Raw genomic sequence first — 24534 nt, 5'->3', positions numbered from 1 at the left:
CAAGTAGCAGAGTGCTGGAATAGATGGACTCTGGTCTGATCCAGCAGGCTAATTCTTATGTTCTTAACCCAGCCCAAGGGGAACGTACTCTTAATGCGAAGGAGACCACAAGTGCATAAACAGGCCAAGACAAACTGCGATCTGAAACTAGGTCTGTTGCGGTGGGGTCTCAGACCCTACGTTCCTCTCAAAGAGCATCCTTATGATAGATAAAAGGCCCCACGGGGAGCACAACAAATACGTTCTACTGGGAACTCTCAACTATCTCTGCAATGAAATTGGCAATCTCTTCACAAAGACCGGGGTCCGAGTGGTTTAACATTAGAGATAACCTAGTCAGATCAGGCAGCCCAGATTGAAAGAAAAAAAATGCAGGTTGGTATATTTAGATATGATGTTATCAAATCTGGTGCAGTGCAAGAGTTGGCGAGTCAGGGTTTCAACCACATTAAGTTTGCAACTGCATAACAGCGGATTTATCTAGAGGCTGAACAGACCTCTGCTAATGGGGCAGAGGGCATAAATTTAAAACGCAAACAATAGTGAGGGCTCTCCTTGCCTGCATGTGTTTGTTAAAAAGGTATGTTGGAGGTAATAGGCCATACGTCTCTGCTCAAATGGGATTAGGAGTTGTGTTGAAGAGCAGGTTACGTTCGGCTGCTAGATGCAAACTTGCAAATTCTAGATCTAAAAGCCGATCTCTGAGCCTATTGTACGCTTCTGAGTAGGACATTAGGTAGAGTGATTCAATAGGCAGGCCAATGGAAATAATCTTTCTCTCGATTAAAGAAAACCAGGGGTTAGCCTGCGTGTCCTGTAGTGTCAATGAGACAAGGGAGCGTTCGGATGGCAGGTAGTGAAGGTGGAGCCAAAATCCAAAGGCTCTAAGCCAAGCTTTATGTTCCAGAGTGTTTTGCCCCAGTTCTAAACACAGGGCTGCGTAAGGGACGCAGTTTGGAACTGCCAGAGCATCCTTATTATCGTTGACCCATTTCACACAAGGAGACAGAAGTACGAAGTCACCAAGATGCCCAAATCAGTGCGGATTTAATATGGATCAAGTAAAAGGACATAGACATGCAAAGGCCCGTAAAGAGTACATTGGGCAGAGAATCAATGGGATTCTGGGGGGGGGGGTATAATTGAGATGGTCTCGAGCTCCTGATTTCTGAGACCATGCCCCAAAGGTGATTGTCGCTTTCAGGGTGAACTCGTAGGAACTTCGCAAATGTATCCACTCGTGAGCCCACAATCCGCATCTTTCCACTTGAAGAATCCTGTAAAAAGACAAAGAAGCGAGTCAGTCCGAGGAAAAATCCTGGTTGCTCTCTGGTAGCAACAGCTTCTCTGGAAGAACAGGCCCTGCATATTTGTCCGGGTGCCCGAGCTTTCCCTCGGCATCTCCGCTTCAAAGATTCCATGTTTCACACAACCCACTGACTCTTGTCAATCCTCTGGAAGAGGGGAGAATGAATGGAGCTACACAAATGTCTGCCTGGAAGGAAAGCTTGGAATCACCACCCACCAATTACAAGACTGGGCCCTTTCTGATCTGACCCATCGGAAACAATTTAAGTAAGAACGTCGTGCCCTCCAAGGACTAGAGTCCAATTTGATTTGTTTCAGGCTTTCCTTTAAGGCAACAGAACAACATATTCATTTCCTTATTTCATTTACACTTTGCTGGCCTTGCTGAGATCCAAGACAGATTACAAAGTTTGAGGCTTAAAAAAGCGGCCTCTTCACAGTTCAGGCTAAAAACTGCCTGAGGAACTATACTTCCCAAGAGACCTTGTAAGCCCCAAGGTCTCCTGGGAACTGTAGTTCCTCCGGCCGTTTTTGAGCCTGAACTGTAAATAGGCCGGGGTTTTTTCAGCCTGACAAAGTACTAGAAGAAGAAAAAGAACTAAGATAAATGTGGGAAGGGGGCGGGGCGGGGGGATGCCGCGGGGGGAGGCTGTGCGGGGGGTCGCAAGGAAAAGGGTGAGGGGCTGGGGGTGATTTTCCGCTCCCTCAGGCGTGCGCCCGGTGCACGACGCACCCCCCCCACCCCCTTGCCGCTCCACCACTGGAGTGAAGATGTGCCAGATGCAGCCTGAAACAGTGATGTCTACATTCAAGGGTCTTACTTGAGTCTTGAGTCAGCTGCACACATGCTTGTTTGGAGGTGTTGCACAAATGGGGCTGCTCGTCAGCCCAAAAGGTGAATTGTTCATTGTAGGTTGTGCCGTCGCTCCAGCGCCAAGCTTTGCACTGAGGGGGGAACAATACAGCACTCAGAAGACAACAGTGGGGCTACAAGAGATTTCACTGGACTGGCACGCCAGGCATGGGGGGAAATCCACATGCCCCAAATCAGGCCCTAAACTACAGGGGAAACGCATAGCTCCGTGGTGGCGAACCTTTGGAACTCCAGATGTTATGGACTACAATTCCCAGCAGCCCCTGCCAGCATGACCAATTGGCCATGCTGGCAGGGGCTGATGGGAATTGTAGTCCATAACATCTGGAGTGCCAAAGGTTTGCCACCACTGGCATAGGTGATCAGATGTGGCCGCATGCAGAGCAGCAGTGGCGTAGGAGGTTAAGAGCTCGTGTATCTAATCTGGAGGAACCGGGTTTGATTCCCAGCTCTGCTGCCTGAGCTGTGGAGGCTTATCTGGGGAATTCAGATTAGCCTGTACACTCCCACACATGCCAGCTGGGTGACCTTGGGCTAGTCACAGCTTCTCGGAGCTCTCTCAGCCCCACCTACCTCACAGGGTGTTTGTTGTGAGGGGGGAAGGGCAAGGAGATTGTAAGCCCCTTTGAGTCTCCTGCAGGAGAGAAAGGGGGATATGAATCCAAACTCCTCCTCCTCCTCCTCCTCCTCCTCCTCCTGAATTCTGTTTTCCCTGTGGCCCCTCACTTCAGGATCTGGGATGGGAACTGCAACGTAGTCACTGGAAATCTCTCAGGGATTCCCCCCCCCGCCCTGCCAAGTCATCCACAGGAACGTCTGCCTGAGAGAGATCACGCAGTATCCTTCCTCTCTCCACACTGCAGAACCCCCTGCTCACAAATTGGCAGAGGGGGGTAAGGGGAGAAGAGCTCAATCCAGCCTGCCCCTCCTCGTTGCACTGGGTCAGTGGTGGTGGAGAGCTGTACTGCGCGGGCTTCACATACTGGGAGCCAAACTAGACCCCATAACTAGACCCCATAACAGTCAGGCTGCAGGGTACATTCATGCCGATGAATCCTCATCGAACTCCCAGCATGGAGCCTGCCACCCACAGGGGTGCTGAGTGGGGCTGAGTTTTGTGATGGCACCAGCAGGCTGAGCGGGAGGGAGGGAGGGAGGGGGCACCGGGGTGTGCACTCCCTATGACATACGTGGACTGCCTGCCAGTGCGCGTGGCTCCTCCTTGTGCTGGTGTCCATTTCAGGAGCTCAGAGTTCAGCCACCAGTGACCTCTGCAAAGCTCCCTTTCTCTTCTGACCTGCCTGCCTGTCGCTCTTGTTCTGCCTTCAGTGTTGTCTGCTTAGTTGGAGGCAGCTGCGGCCCTTTCCCCACTTACCCTTGTCGGAGGGTTGCTGCGCACAATTCCCAGTGTGCACAATTCCCAGCATGCCCCGGCTTCCCCACGACCCCGCGCTCTGTTCGGGGTCATCAAGAGGCACCATTTGAAAAGGCGCCAGGAATTACACGCGCTAAGGGGGCACGAGAGAGGCAGTGTCAGGGCAGCTGCGTTCTCGCCGCCCCTGAAGTGGGGAGTGCAGCTGGACCCCGCGCTACTTTAGGAGAGTAGCACGGGGCTTAAGGTAAGTGGGGAAAGGGTCATTGATGGATCACTGGAAGGCAAAATTCAAGCACAGGGACAAGGGACAGGAGCCGTTGCGGTGACCTGCTCTGAACTCACCCCCTGTGCAGTAGTCAATCCAATCCACACATTATACACAGAATTCTGAACCAGTCTAGCAAGGAAGTTACTGTTTTCCATGGTGCTGACGGACACGAGGTGGCCGTTGCGACTGTAACTCTGGCATTCGTCCTGCGGGAAAGAGAAAACCTGGCAAATGGAGGGGCTCTCCAAATCCCTTTGAGAGGAGCCGGGCAGTAAGCGGGAGCCATCAGAGCCTGAGAGAGAACCAAGTCTGGCTTGGGCACTTCGCCTCCTGGGAAGGGATGCCAGCTGGACTTTGGCCCTGTCCTCTGGCTAGAGAGGACTTCACCCATGACAGCCTCATTAATGACCCTTGAGCCCTTTGATGAGGACGGTGTGTGTGTGTGTGTGTGTGTGTGTGCAGATGAATAAACAAGCAAGCAAGCAAATAAAAGGGGAGCAAGTTTGGCAAAGTACTGAGTCTCACCTCTGCATCACTGAATGACCTGGGGGTTTCGAAGTACCTGTAGCAGTAAAAGCCCCAGGGGGTCCATTTCTTGTTGCACAATGAATCCCGAATTTGGCGGTATTCAGCTTGCAGGAAGCTCAGGTCTTCCGGTCCGTCGGTGGGCGCGTTCCCTTCCACGACCTCCACAGGGCTGCCGCAGGAAAGCCAGATCAGATGGCAGAGGAAGAGGCCGCAAAGGGTCCTTGGTCCCATCTTGGTCCTTCTCCTGGGAAGGGAGCATTCAGGTTGAAACTTACAAAAAGCATCTTGGTTGGAAATGACCCTGCGGGTCCTCCCTTTTGGTTCTGGACTGCAGAAACAAGAAGACCACCACCAGACCAGTGGTCCATCCATCCCAGCATCCCCCTCCTTGCAGAGGACAACCAGAAGCACAGTTTCATGGGTTCATGGGGTGGGAACAAGAGATGTTTCTCCTGCATTGGCCTTCCCTCCTTCCCCAACCAAGGGACTTGAACATGGCTTCAACTTCCCCCCAAGTGCAAGGGACTCTGGGAAGTGTAGTTACCAAGTACCTGGCTGGGGGAAAGTAGAAGCAAGGGAGAGTGTGAGATCCTCCACATGAAAATGCTACCTTAGGCAGGGGAGAGGAGGCCTGGACGCCACGTCTAGTAAACGTGGGCTTCACAAGGTAGGAGGAAGGAGCGAGAGAGACCTAGCTGAGGGTTTCCCTCTCCTCATTCCCCAAATGTCTGGAGGCAGATGACAGTTCAAGTTTCCCAAAGAACAGATCTGGCCTTAAGAAAGGGTCTTGCTCCCTATGCGGAGATTGCAATGACCTCCTCGGACCTCCAATACTTCTGGGAACTACAGAGGGACCCAGCCCTTGACGTCCTGATTCCTCTAACGGAAGACATTCTCTGCTCCCCAATCCTCTATGAACCGAATACAACAAACTAGCACAAATGAAGGAATCCCTTAGGCAGTAACCTGAAGTATCTTTTCTCTTATCCCTACCACTGCAAATCAAATAAAATAAATCTCCCCTGCTCTCCCATCCAGCTCAGACTTTGAGCCATACCACAAATGAAATTTCTGTGCTCCCTCAAGAGCTCAACCTATTTCCCACGGAGAACGACAGAGAAAGATCGAGGACTCACCTGTATGTCCAACTGCAAAGTCTGGTTCCTCTGTCCAGTGGAGAGCAATGTGGGAAACCTGTGAGTGCCCTCTGGCATTTATGCACCCTGATGTTTGGAAGACCTCTGCTGGAAAGGTCAAGCAGGGAACAGCATCAGATGCCAAACCCAGGGACCAAATTCCCCAGAAAACAGATAAAGATGAGCCAGCGACAAAATTTCCCAGAAAACAGATAAAGATGTGCCAGGAGCTCACAACGCTGAACTCCCTCACACCAGCGGTGGGGGCCAGATTCATCCTGTGGTCATCTGAGACAGACAGCGAGATAACAGAGCAGGAGTACTTGGCTGAACGCCCGTTTGACCTCCACTGAGAACTTTGCGGCCTGGTGACAGTCGGGGACTGTAGCAGCCCCTCTGCTGAGCAAAATCCCAAACCCTCCCTGGTCCTTCATCTGTAGGGGCCTCTCCCAGGCATCCCAGAGGACCACATCATGAACCCCACTGAATGTATGACTCTTTTTTGTAGCTTTAGGCTGGGTCTAGATTCAGGCAACGCCTTGGCCAGAAGTCAGTAGCCACCACCTCCAGGAGTTCAGCACTACAGAGCTCCCATGACGTACGGCAGGGGGGGATCGAACACTGGGACATTGGGGAGTGGACCCTTTTTGGCATTATCCAGGCTTCAATTACCAATATCCCTCACGGGTCTGATCCATCAGGGCTCTTCTGATATTCTTATTAGGGGAAGGCCTCAGTCTCTAAGTCACGCTGTAGGCCCATCAGGGAAACTGGTTGATCGCTGTGTGAGGCAGGATGCTGGACTAGATGGACCCTCTCTGGTCTGGTCCAGCAGGGGTCTTCTGAGGTTCTCCTCAGGGAAGGTCACAGTCCCTGTTCCCTGGTTGATCACTGTGTGAGGCAGGATGCTGGACTAGTTGGACCCTCTCTGGTCTGGTCCAGCAGGGCTCTTCTGAGGTTCTTATCAGGGGAAGGTATCTGCCTCAATGCCCTGTTCTTCACCCTCCAGAAGACCTGGCTGGCCACTACGTGAGGCAGGATGCTGGGCTAGATGGACCCTCCCTGGTGGGATCCAGCAGGTTTCCTCTGAGGTTCTTATCAGGGGAAGGCCTCGGCCTCTCTGCCTGTTGCTGGACCTCCAAAGGAACTGGTTGGCCAGTGTGTGAGGCAGAATGCTGGACTAGATGGACCCTCTCTGGTCTGGTCCAGCAGGGGTCTTCTGAGGTTCTCATCAGGGAAGGTCATAGTCCCTGTTCCCTGGTTGATCACTGTGTGAGGCAGGATACTGGACTGGATCGACCCTTCCTAGTTTGATCCAGCAGTGGTCTTCTGAGGTTCATTACCAGGGGAAGGCCTCAGCCTCTATGTTCTGTTCTTGGCTCTCCACTGGAAGTGTTTGGCCACTGTGAGGCAGGATGCTGGACTACATGTGCCACTGGTCTGTTCCAGCAGGGCCCTTCTGAGGTTCTTATCAGGGGAAGGTATCTGCCTCTATGCCCTTCACCCTCCAGAAGACCTGGCTGGCCACTACGTGAGGCAGGATGCTGGGCTAGATGGACCCTCCCTGGTGGGATCCAGCAGGTTTCCTCTGAGGTTCTTATCAGGGGAAGGCCTCGGCCTCTCTGCCTGTTGCTGGACCTCCAAAGGAACTGGTTGATCACTGGGTGAGGCAGGATGCTGGACTAGATGGACCCCCTCTGGTCTGGTCCAGCAGGCCTCTTCTGAGGTTCTCATCAGGGAAGGTCACAGTCCCTGTTCCCTGGTTGATCACTGGGTGAGGCAGGATGCTGGACTAGATGGACCCCCTCTGGTCTGGTCCAGCAGGCCTCTTCTGAGGTTCTTTTCAGAGTGAAGCCTCAGCTTCTATGCCCCATTGCTGGACCTCCAGAGGAATAGCTTGGCTACCGTGTGAGTGGAAGGATGATGGACTAGAAGGACTGCAGCTTTGAATGAGCAGGTCTCAGGTTTTTATGTCAATAGAATGATACCAAGATACAACGTACATCTAAAGGAAACAACCACAGAACATCACTTCTGCGCACGTAGAGCCGCGGCTCAAGCCCAGTTCAGGGCATCATCAGTGGGCTGCATCCTGTGTCAGGTGGGGATGCCCCTCTGATAGTCACCTGCCCTGTTGTCCATCCTTACAAGGGGACATACTTTGGGATCAGAGCTGGCAGAAAACAGTGCGCCGACTCTATAGCCATGTTCACCCCAACAACCCCACATTCACCATAATCACCAGATCTAGAAAGCAGCCAAACCATTTCCGGTTCATCCCCTTGTTGATCTTGGAGTTCTAGAGAGGTCAGCAAATGCCCGCAATCAGAGGTGGGATCCAGCAGGTTCTCACAGGTTCCCGAGAGTAGGTTGCTAATTATTTGTGTGTGCCGAGAGGGGGTTACTAATGGGTGATTTTGCCACGTGATGTTTGCCTTAGTTACGCCCCTCCTCTCAGCAGTAGCGCGCAGAACTGGAAGCAGTCTAGCAGGAGGTGCGCCGGCGTGCGTGGCAGCCTGCGCCTGCGTGCATTCGTTTCCCACCCAAGGACCGGCGCAGCGGCTGTGTCCTTGCCACAGCCCCACCCCTGGATTGCCCCGCCCCCGGAATGCCCGGCCATGCCCCTGGAATGCCCCGCCCAGCCTCATTGGTGCTACGCCACAGTTTGAATCCCACCACCATGAGAACCTGTTACTAAAATTTTTGGATCCCACCACTGCCCGCAATGTTCTGCCCCTCGTGATTTTGGGCAAACTGGACAGTCCCTGTGCAAAAGAAGAAATGGACATGAATCTGCCATGAGAAAAACCACAACACTCCAAACGTTTTACTCTCCCAGGGTATTCCACTGCTGAGCCAAGCGGCATCATCCCTGAAGGGTTTGAAATGTGGGCTTTGGCCCCTGGTCAGCTGCTGAGCTTTCAAAATCCCCCTGCAGATCAGGGCCGAGACTGGACTCTTGATAGGCTGGCTTTTCTGCAGAACTGATGAAATGGTCAACAGGCCCGACTGCCCTTCGGAGCCGTGCCGGGACGGGATGCGCAAGTGTTGACTTTGGCAGGGGATGAGGTTTTCCGCAGAACTGATGATGTGCTCAGTGGGCACAACTCCCAATTACCCTGTTGGGAAATATTTATTCCTCTGGACTCGTGGTTCTCTGGTTATTTATTTGCTTCTTACCTGTCCCCCTCTTTTGTTTGGGTTAATCTCTTTCTGTGCACTTCCAGGTTGCCTGTGAAGGCAGAGAAGAGGACCAGAAAACAGGACCCAGTGAGCGTGGGGGGAGAGGGTGCAAGGCTGGACTCTCTTGAAGTATCTGAAGGGATGACATTTAGGGCGGGGGGGGCAGAGAGGCCGGGACTCACAATGATGGGCATAAATTAATGGCGTAACTGATGCATCTCTCAAATAGGAGCCAAGCATCTGGGAAGGGGTGTCTGTAAGAGCAGTTTATAGTAAGAGCAGGAGTCTGTAATGTAACAGCTGCCTGGCTAATCCTCTAATTGCTTGTTATGTGTTTAAATAGTCACATGACCTATGGTTACATCAGTCATTGGTTATTGAACAGTATAAGTGTTCCGTTGTCCCTTGCTGAGGACAGATCCCAAGCTGGAGGCATTGTCAGTTTGCTCAAATTACTCTGTATATAAGCAGCTACTCTAATACAACTTTTCTTTGCTTGAACTACTTGGCTCCAGTCGTCTGTACTGCACTCTGCACTTGCTCAGTGGAACCGCTGCTAACTCTTGTCAGTTTTATAGTTGTGAATGAGCTCAAGTTCATCTGCCTCACATTGTAATCTCCCTTTGAGGCACTTATGTTTGAGGGGTTCCACGGAGCTCAGCAACAGAATACCCTGGGAGAGTAAAATGCTCCCCCGTTAGTTTTTTGAGTGCTATGATTTTTCATGGCAGATTCATGTCCATTTATTCTTTGGCATAGGTACTGACCAATTGGCCCAAAGTCATGGGGGGCAGAAAAGGAAGGGTCAATCCAGTCCAGTATCCTGCCTCACACAGTGATCAACCAGGGAACAGGGACTCTGACCTTCCCTGATGAGAACCTCAGAAGACCCCTGCTGGACCAGACCAGAGAGGGTCCATCTAGAAGAAGAAGAAGAAGAAGAAGAAGAAGAAGAAGAAGAAGAAGAAGAAGAAGAAGAAGAAGAAGGAGGAGGAGGAGGAGGAGGAGGAGGAGGAGGAGGAGGAGGAGTTTGGATTTATATCCCCCCTTTCTCTCCTGCAGGAGACTCAAAGGGGCTGACAATCTCCTTGCCCTTCCCCCCTCACAACAAACACCCTGTGAGGTGGGTGGGGCTGAGAGAGCTCCGAGAAGCTGTGACTAGCCCAAGGTCACCCAGCTGGCGTGTGTGGGAGTGCCCAGGCTAATCTGAATTCCCCAGATAAGCCTCCACAGCTCAGGCGGCAGAGCTGGGAATCAAACCCAGTTCCTCCAGATTCGATACACGAGCTCTTAATCTCCTACGCCACTGCTGCTCCTAGTCCAGCATCCTCACACAGTGGTCAACCAGTTCCCCTGATGGGCCTATAGCGTGACTTAGAGGCTGAGGCCTTCCCCTAATAAGAATATCAGAAGATCCCTGATGGATCAGACCCGTGAGGAAGATAGGTAGTTGAAGCCTGGAAAATGGCAAAAAAAGGCCCATTCCCCAATGTCCCAGTGTTCGATCCCTCCCTCCCGCAACTCACCAGAGCTCTGTAGCGCTGAACTCCTGGAGGTGGTGGCTACTGACTTCTGGCCAAGGCGTTGCCTGAATCTAGACCCAGCCCTAAAGCTACAAATAAGAGTCATACATTCAGTGTGGTTCATGATGTGGTCCTCTGGGATGCCTGGGAAATGAAGCCAGGGGAAAACCAGGGAAAGTTTGGGGTTCTGCTCAGCAAAGGGGCTGCTACAGTCCCCAACTCTCAGCAGGCAGCAGAGTTCTCGGTGGAGGTCAAAAGGGCATTCTGCCAAGTCCTCCTGCTCTGTTATCTTGCTGTCTGTCTCAGATGACCACAGGATGAATCAGTCCTGGTGTGATGGAGTTCTGCGTTGTCAGCTCCTGGTTTGTCTTTATCTGTTTTCTGGGGAAATCGGTCCCTGGCTCGTCTTTATCTGTTTTCTGGGGAATTTGGGCCCCGGGTTTGGCATCTGATGGTGTCCCCTGCTTGACCTTTTCCAGCGGAGGTCTTCCGAACATCAGGGTACATAAATGCCAAAGGGCATTCACAGCTTACCCTCCATCAGACAGGACTATCAGACTGTGCATCTGGCTGTAGAGATGAGTCTCTCCCTTCTCCACATTCTGTAGGGTATTTCTTCACCTCTTTGAGAGGCAACCTCAGTCTCCTTCTGGCAAAGCGGGCTTTGTCTGTGTGTGTGAAGAGCCATTGTAAAGTATCTCCGCAAAGGTGCGTCGTGCAGACCTTCCCCGCCCTCACAAACTGCAGGGTTGTGCATTTTGCTGACTGAATGTGAATACAGGACCTCTTTGCTTTGTTCAGTGTCACAAAGACATAGTTTAGGACACTCAGACCACAGACTCTGGCTGTTGGGCAAGGCCAGCCCAACCTTGCCCGTCATAAGAACAGAAGAACATAAGAACTAGCCAGCTGGATCAGACCAGAGTCCATCTAGTCCAGCTCTCTGCTACTGGCAGTGGCCCACCAGGTGCCTTTGGGAGCTCACAGGCAGGATGTGAAAGTGTAACCCCCATGCTCAGAATGGGTTGACCCAGAAAGGGGTGGAGACTCAAAGCAGCAGAAGGCTGCAGAGCTCATGTAGTTTGGAGGAGACGAGGCTACCAGACTCGAACCTTGATTGGTATAAGCCCTTAACACCTTGGGTCGCTCCCCACTCACGATTAGCCGCGGGGTCACCTCTTGATCAGATGCGGGGGTCCAGGACGCTCCCCACATGACCAGCGTCCGCTGCGTGGCTGCGCAGAAATTGCCGCACTTCCTCCTCCCCGGCGCGCGTCAATTGAAGTCCTCGAAAAGCAGCAACATTTTCCCAAACCCCGCACTTGCCGCGGGGTGGTGGGGAACCCGGAAGATGACGCGCGGTTGATTCGCTGGGGCGCAGAGCTTTCCGGCCAATCAGGGGAAAGAATTCGCCATGTTTGGGGAGGGCGTCACCGTGCGCCGAACGAAACTACATGATGACGTAGATTCATTGCGACGGCCTATGTTAATGCGAAAATTGGATGTGTGCACAACGTGACGTGCAGATATTGCTCCTTTTGTTCGAGGAATACGTGTTCTTGAGTCGAACAAAGGAAGCGCGACCGGCGATCTGATGGTGACGTCAGCTTGTGCAGACGTCTCAAAATAATGCTTCCAATGCATCCAGCGCCTTTCTGATGACGTGAGAACATCCGAGCCTATCAGAAACGTCCTCGTCCCAGCCAATGAAAATTGAGGCCCGCCCTCCCTCCAGGATGCACACTTGCGCCAGCCAATGAAAAAACCTCACTGCCTCTATTTCCACGAAACTCCCGTTCTTGGCCGCCCGCGTTAACTCCTTAATGGCAACTCAGTGGGGAGCAAATAGTCTCCGTGGTCATAAGCCGCGGAGGCTTTTCGCCGCGGAGTCGCTGCGGAGTTGCACACGAAGAGGTAGAGTAAGGGAGCGACCCCTTGTTAAGGTAACTGCAATGTTGTTGGGAACTAGTGGGAAGGTAGTTGTTTGTTTTTTTGCTATGTTGTAAAGTTGGAGTTTATTGTTTCAGGGTTTCTTTTTGTGAATGTAAATGGTGAGAGTTTTCTGGGAACCTTCATCATCTTGAAGCCCGTTCACCCAGCCTCAGAAGTTTTCAAAACCAACCACCCGCAAAGAAGAATTGGACTTGGCAATATCAGTAGACTGTAAATATAAGGACTTGAAAATGCAAACTTAACAGGACTGCAAAGTGTAAATGTTAAATGTTTTCAAAGTGTTATTTGTGAAGAGAAGTCAACTGTTTTGTTTAAATTTGGTTCTTTGCAACTCCTTCCAAGTACTGCCCCACAGAACCCACAGAAAGAGGTTACAAAGGCAATGGCCTTCTGCTGCTGCTGCTCCCGAGCACCTGGTCTGTTAAGGCATTTGCAATCTCAGATCAAAGAGGATCAAAGTTGAGGGAGTTCTGAATGTTCAGTCTGAAGAAGAGGAGGTCGAGGGAGGACATGATGGCTCTCTTGAAGTTTCTGAAGGGCTGTCCCTTGGAGGAGGGCAGGGAGCTGTTCCTGTGGGCAGCAGAGGATTCCCAATAATGTCTACAAATTATGGCCAGAAAGGTACCAGCGGGGTATTAGGATTGGGTTTTTTGACAGCAAGGTTTGTTCAGCAGCAGTGGACTTGGCTGCCTGGGGGTGGGGAGTGGACTCCCCTCCTTGGCCAGTCTTCAAGAAATATCAATCCAAAAACGCCCCCACCCCCAAACTGAATTACACCCAAATAAACATCAATTTCATTTAAAGTATAGAAAATCAATATTTAGGATGCGAAGCAGGAAAATACGCAAAACATGGAAAAAATAAATGGAAATCGACAATTACGTCTGTGTGGCCACTCCCACGGAGTTCCATTTGAAGAAACCTCAAAGATAAGTTATAGTTGATGTTAAATAGCCAAGTAACATCAAAAGTCCATTCCCGATAGATTATTTAAAGAAGGCAATTCCATTGCAAAAGAAAACGAAGCTGAGCTTTCAAGGATTTCTTGGGTGCTGTGTGGTTTCCAGGCTGTATGGCCGTGTTCTAGCAGCATTCTCTCCCGACGTTTCGCCTGCATCTGTGGCTGGCATCTTCAGAGGATCTGACCGTAGGAAAGAAAGTGGAGTATATATACCTGTTGGAGTGTCTAGGGTGGGAGAAAGAACCATTGTCTGTTAACAAGTAAAGGGTGCAGTTAGCAAGCTAGATTTACATGAGTTGAGTGGGATCCACCCATTAGCATGTGAGTAACAATGAAGATAGCAAGGTCAGTAGCTGAGGGCGTCAGGAGAGAATGCTGCTAGAACACGGCAATGCCCCCCGGAAACCACACAGCACCCCAGTTATTTCTGATGTGAAAGCCTTCGACAATACTTTCAAGAATCTGCTGTGAGTGATGAGATGCAGTCCACGTTATCTGAAGAAATTGGCTGCCCGGCAGACCCTGGCTTGGACTGACTCGTGTATCTTTCTTTTTGTCTTACAGAATATCTGATATGGGAAGATGACGATTGTAATAACAGAGTTGGCTACATTTGCAAAAAGCGGTTCTCATTTGCTCAGTTGGACTGACCCGCGGCACAAAATTCCTTGGCATTCCACACACGGGGATGCCAACGTTTGAAGCTGTATCTACAACCAATCGAAAATGAATTCTGTGAGAACTGTGTTGTCGAAGGCTTTCACAGGCCAGAATCAACAGGCTGTTGTGGGTTTTATGGTCTGCGTGGCCGTGGCCTGGTTGTTTTTTCTCCTACATTCCGTCTGCATCTATGGCTGGCATAGATGCGGGCAAAGTGGTCACAGCACAGGCTACCAGACTACAGCCACACAGCCTGTAAAACCCACAACAAACACCTGACGCAGACTGAATTGCTTTCAGTCTGAGAATACTTGCTGATCAAAGCAGAGATGCTGCATAAAATAATTGGTAGGGTTTTTTCCTTTTCTTTTTTGTCTCCTTTTCATTTTCTCCTGGAGCAGCAGTGGCGTAGGAGGTTAAGAGCTCGTGTATCTAATCTGGAGGAACCGGGTTTGATTCCCAGCTCTGCCGCCTGAGCTGTGGAGGCTGATCTGGGGAATTCAGATTAGCCTGGGCACTCCCACACACGCCAGCTGGGTGACCTCGGGCTAGTCACAGCTTCTCGGAGCTCTCTCAGCCCCGCCCACCTCACAGGGCGTTTGTTGCGAGGGGGGAAGGGCAAGGAGATTGTCAGCCCCTTTGAGTCTCCTGCAGGAGAGAAAGGGGGGATATAAATCCAAACTCCTCTTCTTCTTCTTCTTCTTCTTCCTCCTTTCTTTCCATTCTACTTTAGGAAGCTTAATTAAAGTCAGCTCCATTTCTTTTTTTCTCTATTTTATTTTGTACGCGTGTTGCACCAAGTACACTTCTGTTGGGAGCTGGGCCTTTGTCCTCCCCTCCAGTAGAAAAAAGTGAGACTTTTTATTAGTAACAATTTGATTTTATCTGGATGTTTAACGACCAGCTGCAGAAGAAATAAGTATTTCGTAATTTAGTGAATGCGGTGAATTTTTATCTCTGTGAATGTTTTGGACGTTGGAATGAATTTGAAGTTCAAATTTTTTTTAAAAATGTCACGCAACGAATTAAAAGGAGAAGAAACAGAATCAGCTAGATGGTGGTTTGGTGTCCTCCAAGTTCTGCTTTTCTGCAGGTCTCTTCCAGTTCCCTCTTGATCCAGCCTCGTTGAGAGATGTGTGCGGCAGGATAGTCTTTACCACCTTTGAGCGGGGAGGAAAGGGATCTCCCAAAATCAGAGCGGCTTGCAGGCTGTGTCGGTCACCATCCGTCAGTTTGGGGCTTTCGTAATGTATCCTGAGCCACGGAGATCCTGGGAGGAAAAAAAACACAGACATCTACACAATGTTCTTTCCTATGTCCCCCAAATCTTACTCTAGTTAAATCAAGGCAGCAAAGTGTTTCCTTAGAGCAGGGGTCTTCAAACTATGGCCCTCCAGAGGTTCATGGACTACAATTCCCATGAGCCTCTGCCAGCATGGCCAAGTGGCAGGGCTGATGGGAATTGTAGTCCATGAACATCTGGAGGGCCATAGTTTGAAGATCCCTGCCTTAGGGTATACCAGAGGTGGGATCCAGCAGGTTCTCACCAGTTCCCAAGAGTGGGTTACTAATTGTTTGTGTGGGCCGAGACGGGGTTTACTAATTGGGTCCGCTTTTCTGTTAGAAATCCCATTAGGTCCAAAAATCATAAAGTCCTGTTGTTTCCTATGTGGCTGGTTGGCGAAGGTAGAAAACGGGATCATTCTCCCTGTTGGGCTGTTTTAAAAACATGTTTTAGAAATATGGTAAAGTTCCTTGTTTAAGGAAAGTCTCCTTCTTTTGATTTCTAGAAACAAAATTAAGTATTTGAAAGTATTATTTGACAGGCAGTCAATTAGAGGAGAAGTCGTTGTTTCTGTTGGCAGTAGACGATAGGACTCACTATAATGAGTTTAAATGATGGACAGAAAGATACCTGCTGGAAATTAGGAACTTTTTTTTTACAGTAAGAGTTTTTTACAGTAACAGAGAAATTATTAATGCCCCGCCCCGGAATGCCCGGCCACGCCCCCATCGTGCCCCGCCCAGTCCCATTGGCGCTACGCAACTGTTTGAATCCCACCACCCATGGGAACCTGTTACTAAAATTTTTGGATCCCACCACTGGCTATGATGGTAGGGGCAAAATCTTTTTAAAAGTCTGCAAATTTCCAGTGGCCAATCAGAAGCCTTGCTGAGCAAATGCCCTACCTGGCCCCAGCCACAAACCACAGAGTTTGGCCTCTAAAGCGGCCAGTATCTCCGGGGGAAAGGAATCCCTGCTATCCAGAGATCAGTTGGAATTCCAGAAGTTCTCCAGCCAGAAGTTCTCCTGGCGGCTGGCAACCATGACACCCCTAGTGTTCCTGGCTCTTCTGCAAACTTCAGATCCTCAGGTTGTTACCTTTCCTCACGCGCTGCCCCACGGAAACCAGCAGCTCAGCTCCCACACAGTGATTGATGGCTTGTCCCTCCCGGGTGCGTCCAGCTCCCAGGCTGTGGAGCACCAGAGCGATTGGCAGTGCTAAAATCTGCTGAACAGTTCCTGGGGGAAGAAGGCATGAAGAAGCATTAGCAAAATGTCACTGAAGGGGAGAACACAAGTGAAGCTAGATACTGGGTTTTTGGAAGGCCCTAAGAGGAGCAGGGGTACATCTACCTAAAAGAGTGCCCCCTGCGGCTGGGACCTGCCCCTGTTGGATGGGGAGCAGTTGAAGGCTGGCAAGCAGGCATGGACCCAACCTCCATGTGGAGGGGGGAGGAGTGAGTGGGGCTCACACGTGGAGATTGAGAAAGGGGACAAGCCCGTTCATCCTGCCCCCTCCCCATGTGGACCTCCACATGGAGGGAGAAGCAGAAGCAGAAGAAGAAGAAGAAGAAGAAGCAGAAGAAGAAGAAGAGGAGGAGGAGGAGGAGGAGGAGGAGGAGGAGGAGGAGTTTGGATTTATATCCCCCCTTTCTCTCCTGCAGGAGACTCAAAGGGGCTTACAATCTCCTTGCCCTTCCCTCCTCACAACAAACACCCCGTGAGGTAAGTGGAGCTGAGAGAGCTCTGAGAAGCTGTGACTAGCCCAAGGTCACCCAGCTGGCGTGTGTGGGAGTGCCCAGGCTAATCTGAATTCCCCAGATAAGCCTCCACAGTGCAGGCGGCAGAGCTGGGAATCAAACCCGGTTCCTCCAGATTAGATACACGAGTTCTTAACCTCCTATGCCACTGCTGCTCCTAAGCTCTAATTGGTGGCTTGAGATCTTCTGGGATTGTAACTGCAGTCCACACAACAGAGCTCAGTTCACCTAGAGAAGGTGGCAGCTTTGGAAAGTGGACTCTTGCATTATCTGTACTATTGTTAGAAACTGGGGAGTATCTATTGTCATCTAGAGCATGGCTCACAGCCATAAAGTTATGGTTTAAGGTCATTCTATTTTCCAAGGGTTGAGGTTTATTTATCCATTAATCCAGAGCAATGGTACGTAAGGTAATCTTATTTGGTCTCTCCCCTTTTCTTGCTGTCTTGGGTTCAGGTGTGACTCTTAGTCAAAGACTCAAAGACTTAAGGACTTGTTCCATCTCTTCCTGTTCCCCAATTCCCTTGGCTTAAGTTACAGTAATTGCTTTTGCCTAGCAAAATTATCTTAAGAGTTTGACCATTCCTCACAATCAAAAGCTTTTCACGAAGGCCAGATTCAACGTGTTTCCCTCAGAGGTGCTCCATGGTAGATTTGTGGGGATTCCCTACTCTGCAAGAGTTTGCCCATGTAATGGCATGGAGGTGGAATCTCACATTTTGTTGTTTTGTCAATTCTGCTTTAGTGCCCCTGGACTGTCAATAACCAGACTATGCATTCAGTTGATTTCTTTGTTATGAAAAAGCATTCAGGAACAAGCATTTAGATCTTTATTGCCAGAACTAAGCATAACCAGCAACGTGACCTCTACTATACCCCAAATCCTCCCCCCATATCACATCACCCTATCCCTGCCCACCAGTTCCTGAGGGGGGATGGCACCTCTCCAATCCTGCAGTCAGTTGAAACAAGAACCTGCCTTCCCCCCCGGGGGGGGTAAATCCCATGGTGAGCCTGCTACCATGCAAACACCACGGGAGCAGGACCTGTTTATTTTTCCTGATCTCCCTGCCTGACATTCATTCAAGCTGCCACTCAACAACCCAGCCAATCAGAACGTGGGACACCAGGCATGCTCAGATACGCTTGCAATGTAAATACAGAAGTCCCAGGCTCATACAAAGGAAACTGGAGTATTTTCTCCCGATCTTCACCGGATTCCTTTCCAAAACGGGCAGCCATGTGAAGGGAAGAACCAGGATAAAACAGACCTGGATTTTTATTTATTTATTTGTTAAATTTATAGGCCGCCTCATCCCCGAAGGGCTCGAGGCGGCTCACAATATGGCTGTTCTCTGAGACAGCAAATCAATACAACACAAAACTTAAACCCATTAAAAACTTAAGCAGCAGTTACTAACAATAAATATAGATTAAAACAACAGAATAATGAACAACAGAATAAAACAACAGAATAATTTAAATGAACCGGTAGTTACCCAGGTATCATTGTGCTGTGCAGAAACGGCCTTAATCGTTTATATTAAAGGTTATATTTTTAATGCTAGAAGACCACTCGCCAGGATCCGCTCCAGGGTCTTGACCAACCTTGTGCTCCTTGGAGCCTCAGGGTGGGGGCCCTCAATCTTTTTTGAGCCTGCAGGTATAGTTGGAATTCTGCCCCAATACATTGGGCATAGCAACAACACGGCTGCCGCAGGAGGAAGAGACAGCCACAAACTGATTGGCACAGCTCAACTTCAAAAACGCGGTGCAGATCCTTGGGCTACGATCAGAGGTGGGATCCAGCAGGTTCTCACCAGTTCCTGAGAGTGGGTTACTAATCATTTGTGTGTGCCGAGAGGGGGTTACTAATTGGGTCTGCTTTTCCGTTAGAAATTCCATTTGGTCCAAAAATCATCAAGTCCTGTCGTTTCCTATGTGGCTGGTTAGTGAAGGTAGAAAACGGGATAATTCTCCCTGTCGGGCTGTTTTAAAAACATGTTTTAGAAATATGGTAAAGTTCCTTGTTTAAGGAAAGTCTCCTCCTTTTGATTTCTAGAAACAAAATTAAGTATTTGAAAGTATTAAGTATTTGACAGGCAGTCAATTAGAGGAGAAGTAGTTGTTTCTGTTGTCAGTAGACGATAGGACTTGCTATAATGAGTTTAAATTATGGACAGAAAGATACCAGCTGGAAATTAGGAACTTTTTTTTTACAGTAAGAGTTTTTTACAGTAACAGAGAAATTATTAAAGCCCCACCCCCGGAATGCCCGGCCACGCCCCTTTTGTGCCCCACCCAGCCCCATTGGCGCTACGCCACTGTTTGAATCTCACCACCATGGGAACCTGTTACTAAAATTTTTGGATCCCACGATGGTAGGGGCAAGATCTTTTTAAAAGTCTGCACATTTCCAGTGGCCAATCAGAAGCCTTGCTGAGCAAAAGCCCTACCTGGCCCGAGCCACTTCCTAAAAATTATTAGTGGGTACCAGAAATGGCATCGGCGGGCACCATGATGTCCACAGGCAACCACATCCGGGATCCCAGGGCAACTCACCTGATCGGGACTCTGTGAGACCTTGAAGCCAGGCACAGACTCCAGCTTGTCCAGCGTGCCTCCGGTGTGGCCCAGGCCTCGACCACTGATCATGGGCACCTTTCAGAGAAGAGGAAGAGGAAAAAGATATAGGGAGGCTCTACAGTCAACGTACCGTCTGAAGAAGGGGGTTGAGCATTAGTTTGTGAGCAGGAAGACACAAAGGATGGAAGGGGCAGGGTGGGCGGGCAAGCAGGTTGAGTGGGCGTGAACAGAGGCTGGTGGGTAAGAACATAAGAACAAGCCAGCTGGATTAGACCAGAGTCCATCTAGTCCAGCTCTCTGCTACTTGCAGTGGCCCACCAGGTGCCTTTGGGAGCTCACAGGCAGGATGGGAAAGCAATGGCTTTCTGCTGCTGCTGCTGCTCCTGAGCACCTGGTCTGCTTAGGCATTTGCAATCTCAGATCACGGAGGATCCAGATTGGTAGCCATAGATCGACTTCTCCTCCATAAACCTGTCCAAGCCCTTTTTAAAGCTATCCAGGTGAGTGGCCCTCACCACCTCCTGTGGCAGCATCTTCCAAACACCAATCACACATTGCGTGAAGAAGTGTTTCCTTTGATTAGTCCTAATTCTTCCCCCCAGCATTTTCAATGGATGCCCCCTGGTTCTAGACAGGTCTCCTTCAATCCTATTTTTTAAATTTCTGGGAGAGCAATCACAATCAGCTATGGAAATAGGGTTCAGTCAGCGTAGTGCAGGTAAGTTGGCATGGCCTGGGCACAGGTGTGGCCAACCTGAATTCTGCCCAGATGCTGGCTGCGTTGGGGCCTGGCGCTCACCTTACATCCGCAGGCTGCCAAAGCTGGGGCCAGAGGCAAGCTGACTTTGTCGCCAACGCCGCCGGTGGAATGCTTGTCCACCAGAAGTCCTTGCCATTCCTCAGGCCACTCCAAGACTCGCCCTGATGCAGTCATCTCCCGGGTCAGTGCCAGCGTCTCCTTGGCATCCATGCCCTGCAGTCGAATGGCCATCAGCATTGCCCCTGGGAGGAGACCACGGAGAGTGGTTAGCTCAAAGACATCCCGACAGAAGCGAATGGACTTTGCTTGCCCCCACGGCTTGGACTCAGTTCAGGGCCGGGCACCTGTGTCCCGAGGTTTGATTTCAGAAAATGGCAACGTGCAACCCACGTAACTATTCTCAGACTATAACAGCGATGCTGCTCTATGATTCTACCATGCTAAGCCAAAGGGGAAGGTACACACCAAAGTGAAAATTTATTTATTTATATTTGTATTTTATTTATACTTTGGACTTTTATACCGCCCTGTCCTGAGGGGCTCTGGGCGGTGTACAACATATAGCGTGGTACAATCGTAAGATGACTAAAACCTTTAAAAGCAGCGATAAGAACAATAAGACTAAGTATACTAATATAATAAATACAGATTTAAAGATAAGTCGCGTCCAGCAGCTCAATTTTCAAAGTCCCCTCCCCTAGAGGGAGGAGAGGCGAGTCCCATTAGATGACAAACGGCCCGGATGTAAGGGCCTAAAAAAGGGGGGGGCACTATCTGCGGCTGGTCCCTCCGAAGGCCCGGCGGAACAGCTCCGTCTTACATGAAGAAAACTTGTACCCAACAGGCTACAATAACGACTTCGAAAATTAGTTCTCCCACTGGAGTAGCAATTTACTTATAAGTAACCGAAATAATTCTATAATTTTACAAACAGTAACAAAATGTGTATGTGTATATATATATGTGTGTGTATATATGTGTGTGTGTGTGTGTGTGTATGTGTGTGTGTGTGTGTGTGTATGTGTGTGTGTGTGTATATACACACACATATATATAAATAATATATATATACACATACAGACACAAGTTAGAACGGCTCGGCAATCTAATCTAAAATACAATGATAACAGCTAGCCAGAATCCAGATAATTAACTGGCCCCGTTAAACTTCACGGCTGTTCTGAAAAGAAACAAAATAAAGGCTTGTTACAAAGAATTACAATTTACATGTGAAACTGATTTCATTTTCGCTCTATGGCCCCTTCCGCACACGCAAAATAATGTGTTTTCAAACCACTTTCACAACTGTTTGCAAGTGGATTTTGCTATTCCGCACAGCTTCAAAGAGCACTGAAAGCAGTTTGAAAGTGCATTATTCTGCATGTGCGGAATGAGCCTATGATTCTATGCAACAGTTGTATCTGCTCTGACTTGGATGGCCCCGGCGATCCGATCTGGGAAGCTAAGCGAGTCCTTGGATGGGAGACCACCACAGAAGTCCAGGGTCACGAGGCAGAGACAGGCAAAGGCAAACCACCCCTGTTTGTCTGATGCTTTCACAACATGCCGTTTCCAACGTGCACCTCGGTCACTGACAACGCAGTGACATCACTTCTGGTGCATGCTGTAATTCCTGGAGATCTCTAAGGAGGGGGCATTACTCGGCTCCCCTCTTGCGCATGCACCGGCAACCGACGCAAGAGTGTCGCTTCAGAGCAACATGAATGTGTTTGTTCAACTGCATGCAAACAAAAGCAAAACACTCTCACGATTAATGTCACAGGGGTTAGGCAGAAACCTGGACCATCAAAAGCCAAATCCTCTGCAGAGGGTAATTTCTGCTCCACAGCAGGGGTGCGCGCATGTGCACGCGCACACACACACACACAGCCTCTGGAGCTAGGCCTCTGGTTGTAAGCCCAGGAGATCTTCAGCTACCACTTGGAGTTTAGTTACCCAGGAGAAATCAAACAAATGTTTGCCTTCGGAACATCCCTCTCTCCTCTTTCTGCCATCCCATAATGCCAACTCCGTCCCCTCTTCTTCTCACCCCATCCCCTGCTCCTCACCAATCTGGCCATCCTTCAGGGTGCCCCTCGTCACCCCTCGGACAAAAGTCTGGATTTCCTCTTCTTGCAGTTTCTCGCCATCCCGTTTCTTCCGGATGACCTCTGGGACGCTGACCCGGCTGCCTGGATCCATCGCTGTGGAGCGGGAAAGACCTGGCTCTGAAAGACAAGGCAGAGCTGTTCAACATGTTATTATGGTCTGCCTTGGGGTGGCCAGCCTCCAGGCGGGCATTATCCACAAATGTGAAAAGGGGGCTGGATGGGGGCATGACAATATCAGTAACAAATAAACAAAAATGGCTCTCCTCGCTTCGATACTGGCTGCGCCTCCATTTTCGATCAGAACAGGACAGCCTAACAAAGCGAATGCTCTCGGATTCCTATCTCGCCACTTGGAGTCTTCTGATCAAGAAAAAAATTAATTCATTAGGCTTCGCTTTAGATTTCCTCACAAACATGGACGAAGCACAAATAGTCAAACTTCTGTCGCTAAGGCTACTTGACGCTGAAAACCAACTGCTTTCTACTCAGCACATGAAGGGCATTTTACCGGAGGGCTCCTACCTCCCCCCGCTTCAGTAAAGGGCTATCAAGGTATTTCTATAATATATCTTTGCGCACCTCCGGCGTACCTTAATGCTAGCCCAACTGAACGTCCTACCCTCAGCAGTCCTGAGCGGCAGATTTCTCCAGATCCCATACCAACAAAGAACGTGTCCCTGCTCACAAAAAGCCATCGAAACAATCGAGCACATCCTCCTAGATCAGTGGTGGCGAACCTTTGGCACTCCAGATGTTATGGACTACAATTCCCATCAGTCCCTGCCAGCATGGCCAATTGGCCATAACATCTGGAGTGCCAAAGGTTCGCCACCACGGTCCTAGATTGCGAACTATATGCTTCATCTAGAAGACCATATATAGACCCATATACTGAGAACTATGCCTACTCATCAGACAAGGTCAAATCTTTCTGTCTGCTTTGTGATCAGTCTCCTCAGAGATCCCTAGACGTTGCCAAATTCCTGGCGCTGGCTCAACAGATTCGCCACAGATTTTAGTTTGTTTATTTATTTATTGTTTTAACTGCTGGAAATGTCTGAACCTACTTATTTTAACTTGATTCTCCTCAACCTCTCTGTTGTATTTTAAACTCATGCCAATAAAAGGTTGATGATGATGATGAAATAAACAAAAACCTCCTGACAATAGATCCCTGATTGCAAATTTATAAACCTTGTATTAATGAAAATAAAGAGAATCAGATAAAGGGTATACATTTACAAATCGTCTGTTATTGTCAGTGGAATATTATTATTTTCATTTAATTTTGTCCAATAACACAGCTGCCTTTCATTACAACCCGAGCCTCGCTCAGGGTGGGTCACAACACAAAACTGTTTAAATCATTAAAATCATTAAAATAGCAATACAAATATTAAAAACAATAAAATACTAATGCCTAATAAATAACAAACTGATTATTTTAGATTGCACAAATCTCCAACATCACCTCTTCCAGGCCCCTGGAGGCTGAAAGGAGGTTGGTGGGGGTATCTTGTGAGGCAGGTGGGGCTGAGAGAGTTCAGAGAGAACTGTGACTAGCCCAAGGTCACCCAGCAGGAATGTAAGGGTGCGGAAACACATCTGGTCCACCAGATAAGCCTCTGCCACTCAGGTGGAGGAGGGGGAATCAAACCTGGTTCTCCAGATTAGAATCCACCTGCTCTTAACCACTACACCACGCCGGCTCTCACCTGCGGCCACAGACTGAGACCTGAACTAACAGTCCACCGAGCTCTCCTGAGTCTGCGAGGCAGCGGAGAATTCGTACTCGGCAGAAACTGCACTTTTTAAAAGGTGCGGTGTGTGCTTGGAAGCCCTAGCGCAACACTGAAAATGCTGTGAGTCAGTTCAGGATCAAGAAAATGTTGTGAAATGCAGGATCAAGAAAATGCCTTGAAAATGCTGCAAGCCAGCTCAGGATCAAGACTGAGCCAGACGTTTAAGAGACACCTCTGGGAAGCAAAAGTTGCAGGAGCAATTCCATTGAAGGCCTGACAGGTTTCTGCCACACCTGCTTGCAGACGGATTAGCGGCTTGGAAGCCCTAGTGCAACACTGAAAATGCCGTGAGTCAGTTCAGGATCAAGAAAATGTTGTGAAATGCAGGATCAAGAAAATGCTTTGAAAATGCTGCGAGCCAGCTCAGGATCAAGACTGAGCCAGACGTTTAAGAGACACCTCTGGGAAGCAAAAGTTGCAGGAGCAATTCCATTGAAGGCCTGACAGGTTTCTGCCACACC

The 24534-nt window shown here is 49.5% G+C and overlaps 2 protein-coding genes across 2 annotated transcripts; both read right to left on the bottom strand.

The window, feature by feature from the left end:
- Nucleotides 1–1036: 1036 nt before the first annotated feature.
- Nucleotides 1037–5819, bottom strand: LOC125435937 (snaclec alboaggregin-A subunit alpha'-like). Its single transcript, XM_048502464.1, has 5 exons — nucleotides 5490–5819; nucleotides 4351–4597; nucleotides 3900–4031; nucleotides 2130–2253; nucleotides 1037–1277 (listed from the first exon to the last, which is right to left on the bottom strand). Exons 2-5 carry the CDS (start codon nucleotides 4582–4584, stop codon nucleotides 1201–1203), a joined length of 567 nt encoding a protein of 188 aa, XP_048358421.1. The 5' UTR covers nucleotides 4585–4597; nucleotides 5490–5819; the 3' UTR covers nucleotides 1037–1200.
- An 8664-nt stretch (nucleotides 5820–14483) lies between these two features.
- On the bottom strand, nucleotides 14484–24060 carry LOC125434658 (thymidine phosphorylase). Its single transcript, XM_048500200.1, has 7 exons — nucleotides 23987–24060; nucleotides 22230–22388; nucleotides 20200–20402; nucleotides 19377–19475; nucleotides 16408–16441; nucleotides 16153–16293; nucleotides 14484–15039 (listed from the first exon to the last, which is right to left on the bottom strand). Exons 2-7 carry the CDS (start codon nucleotides 22360–22362, stop codon nucleotides 14816–14818), a joined length of 834 nt encoding a protein of 277 aa, XP_048356157.1. The 5' UTR covers nucleotides 22363–22388; nucleotides 23987–24060; the 3' UTR covers nucleotides 14484–14815.
- Between the last annotated feature and the right edge of the window lie 474 nt (nucleotides 24061–24534).

Source organism: Sphaerodactylus townsendi, linkage group LG06 (genome assembly GCF_021028975.2).
Source record: "Sphaerodactylus townsendi isolate TG3544 linkage group LG06, MPM_Stown_v2.3, whole genome shotgun sequence".
In the NCBI taxonomy this organism is placed as follows: domain Eukaryota; kingdom Metazoa; phylum Chordata; class Lepidosauria; order Squamata; family Sphaerodactylidae; genus Sphaerodactylus; species Sphaerodactylus townsendi.
This window is presented reverse-complemented; position numbering and strand designations above follow the sequence as displayed.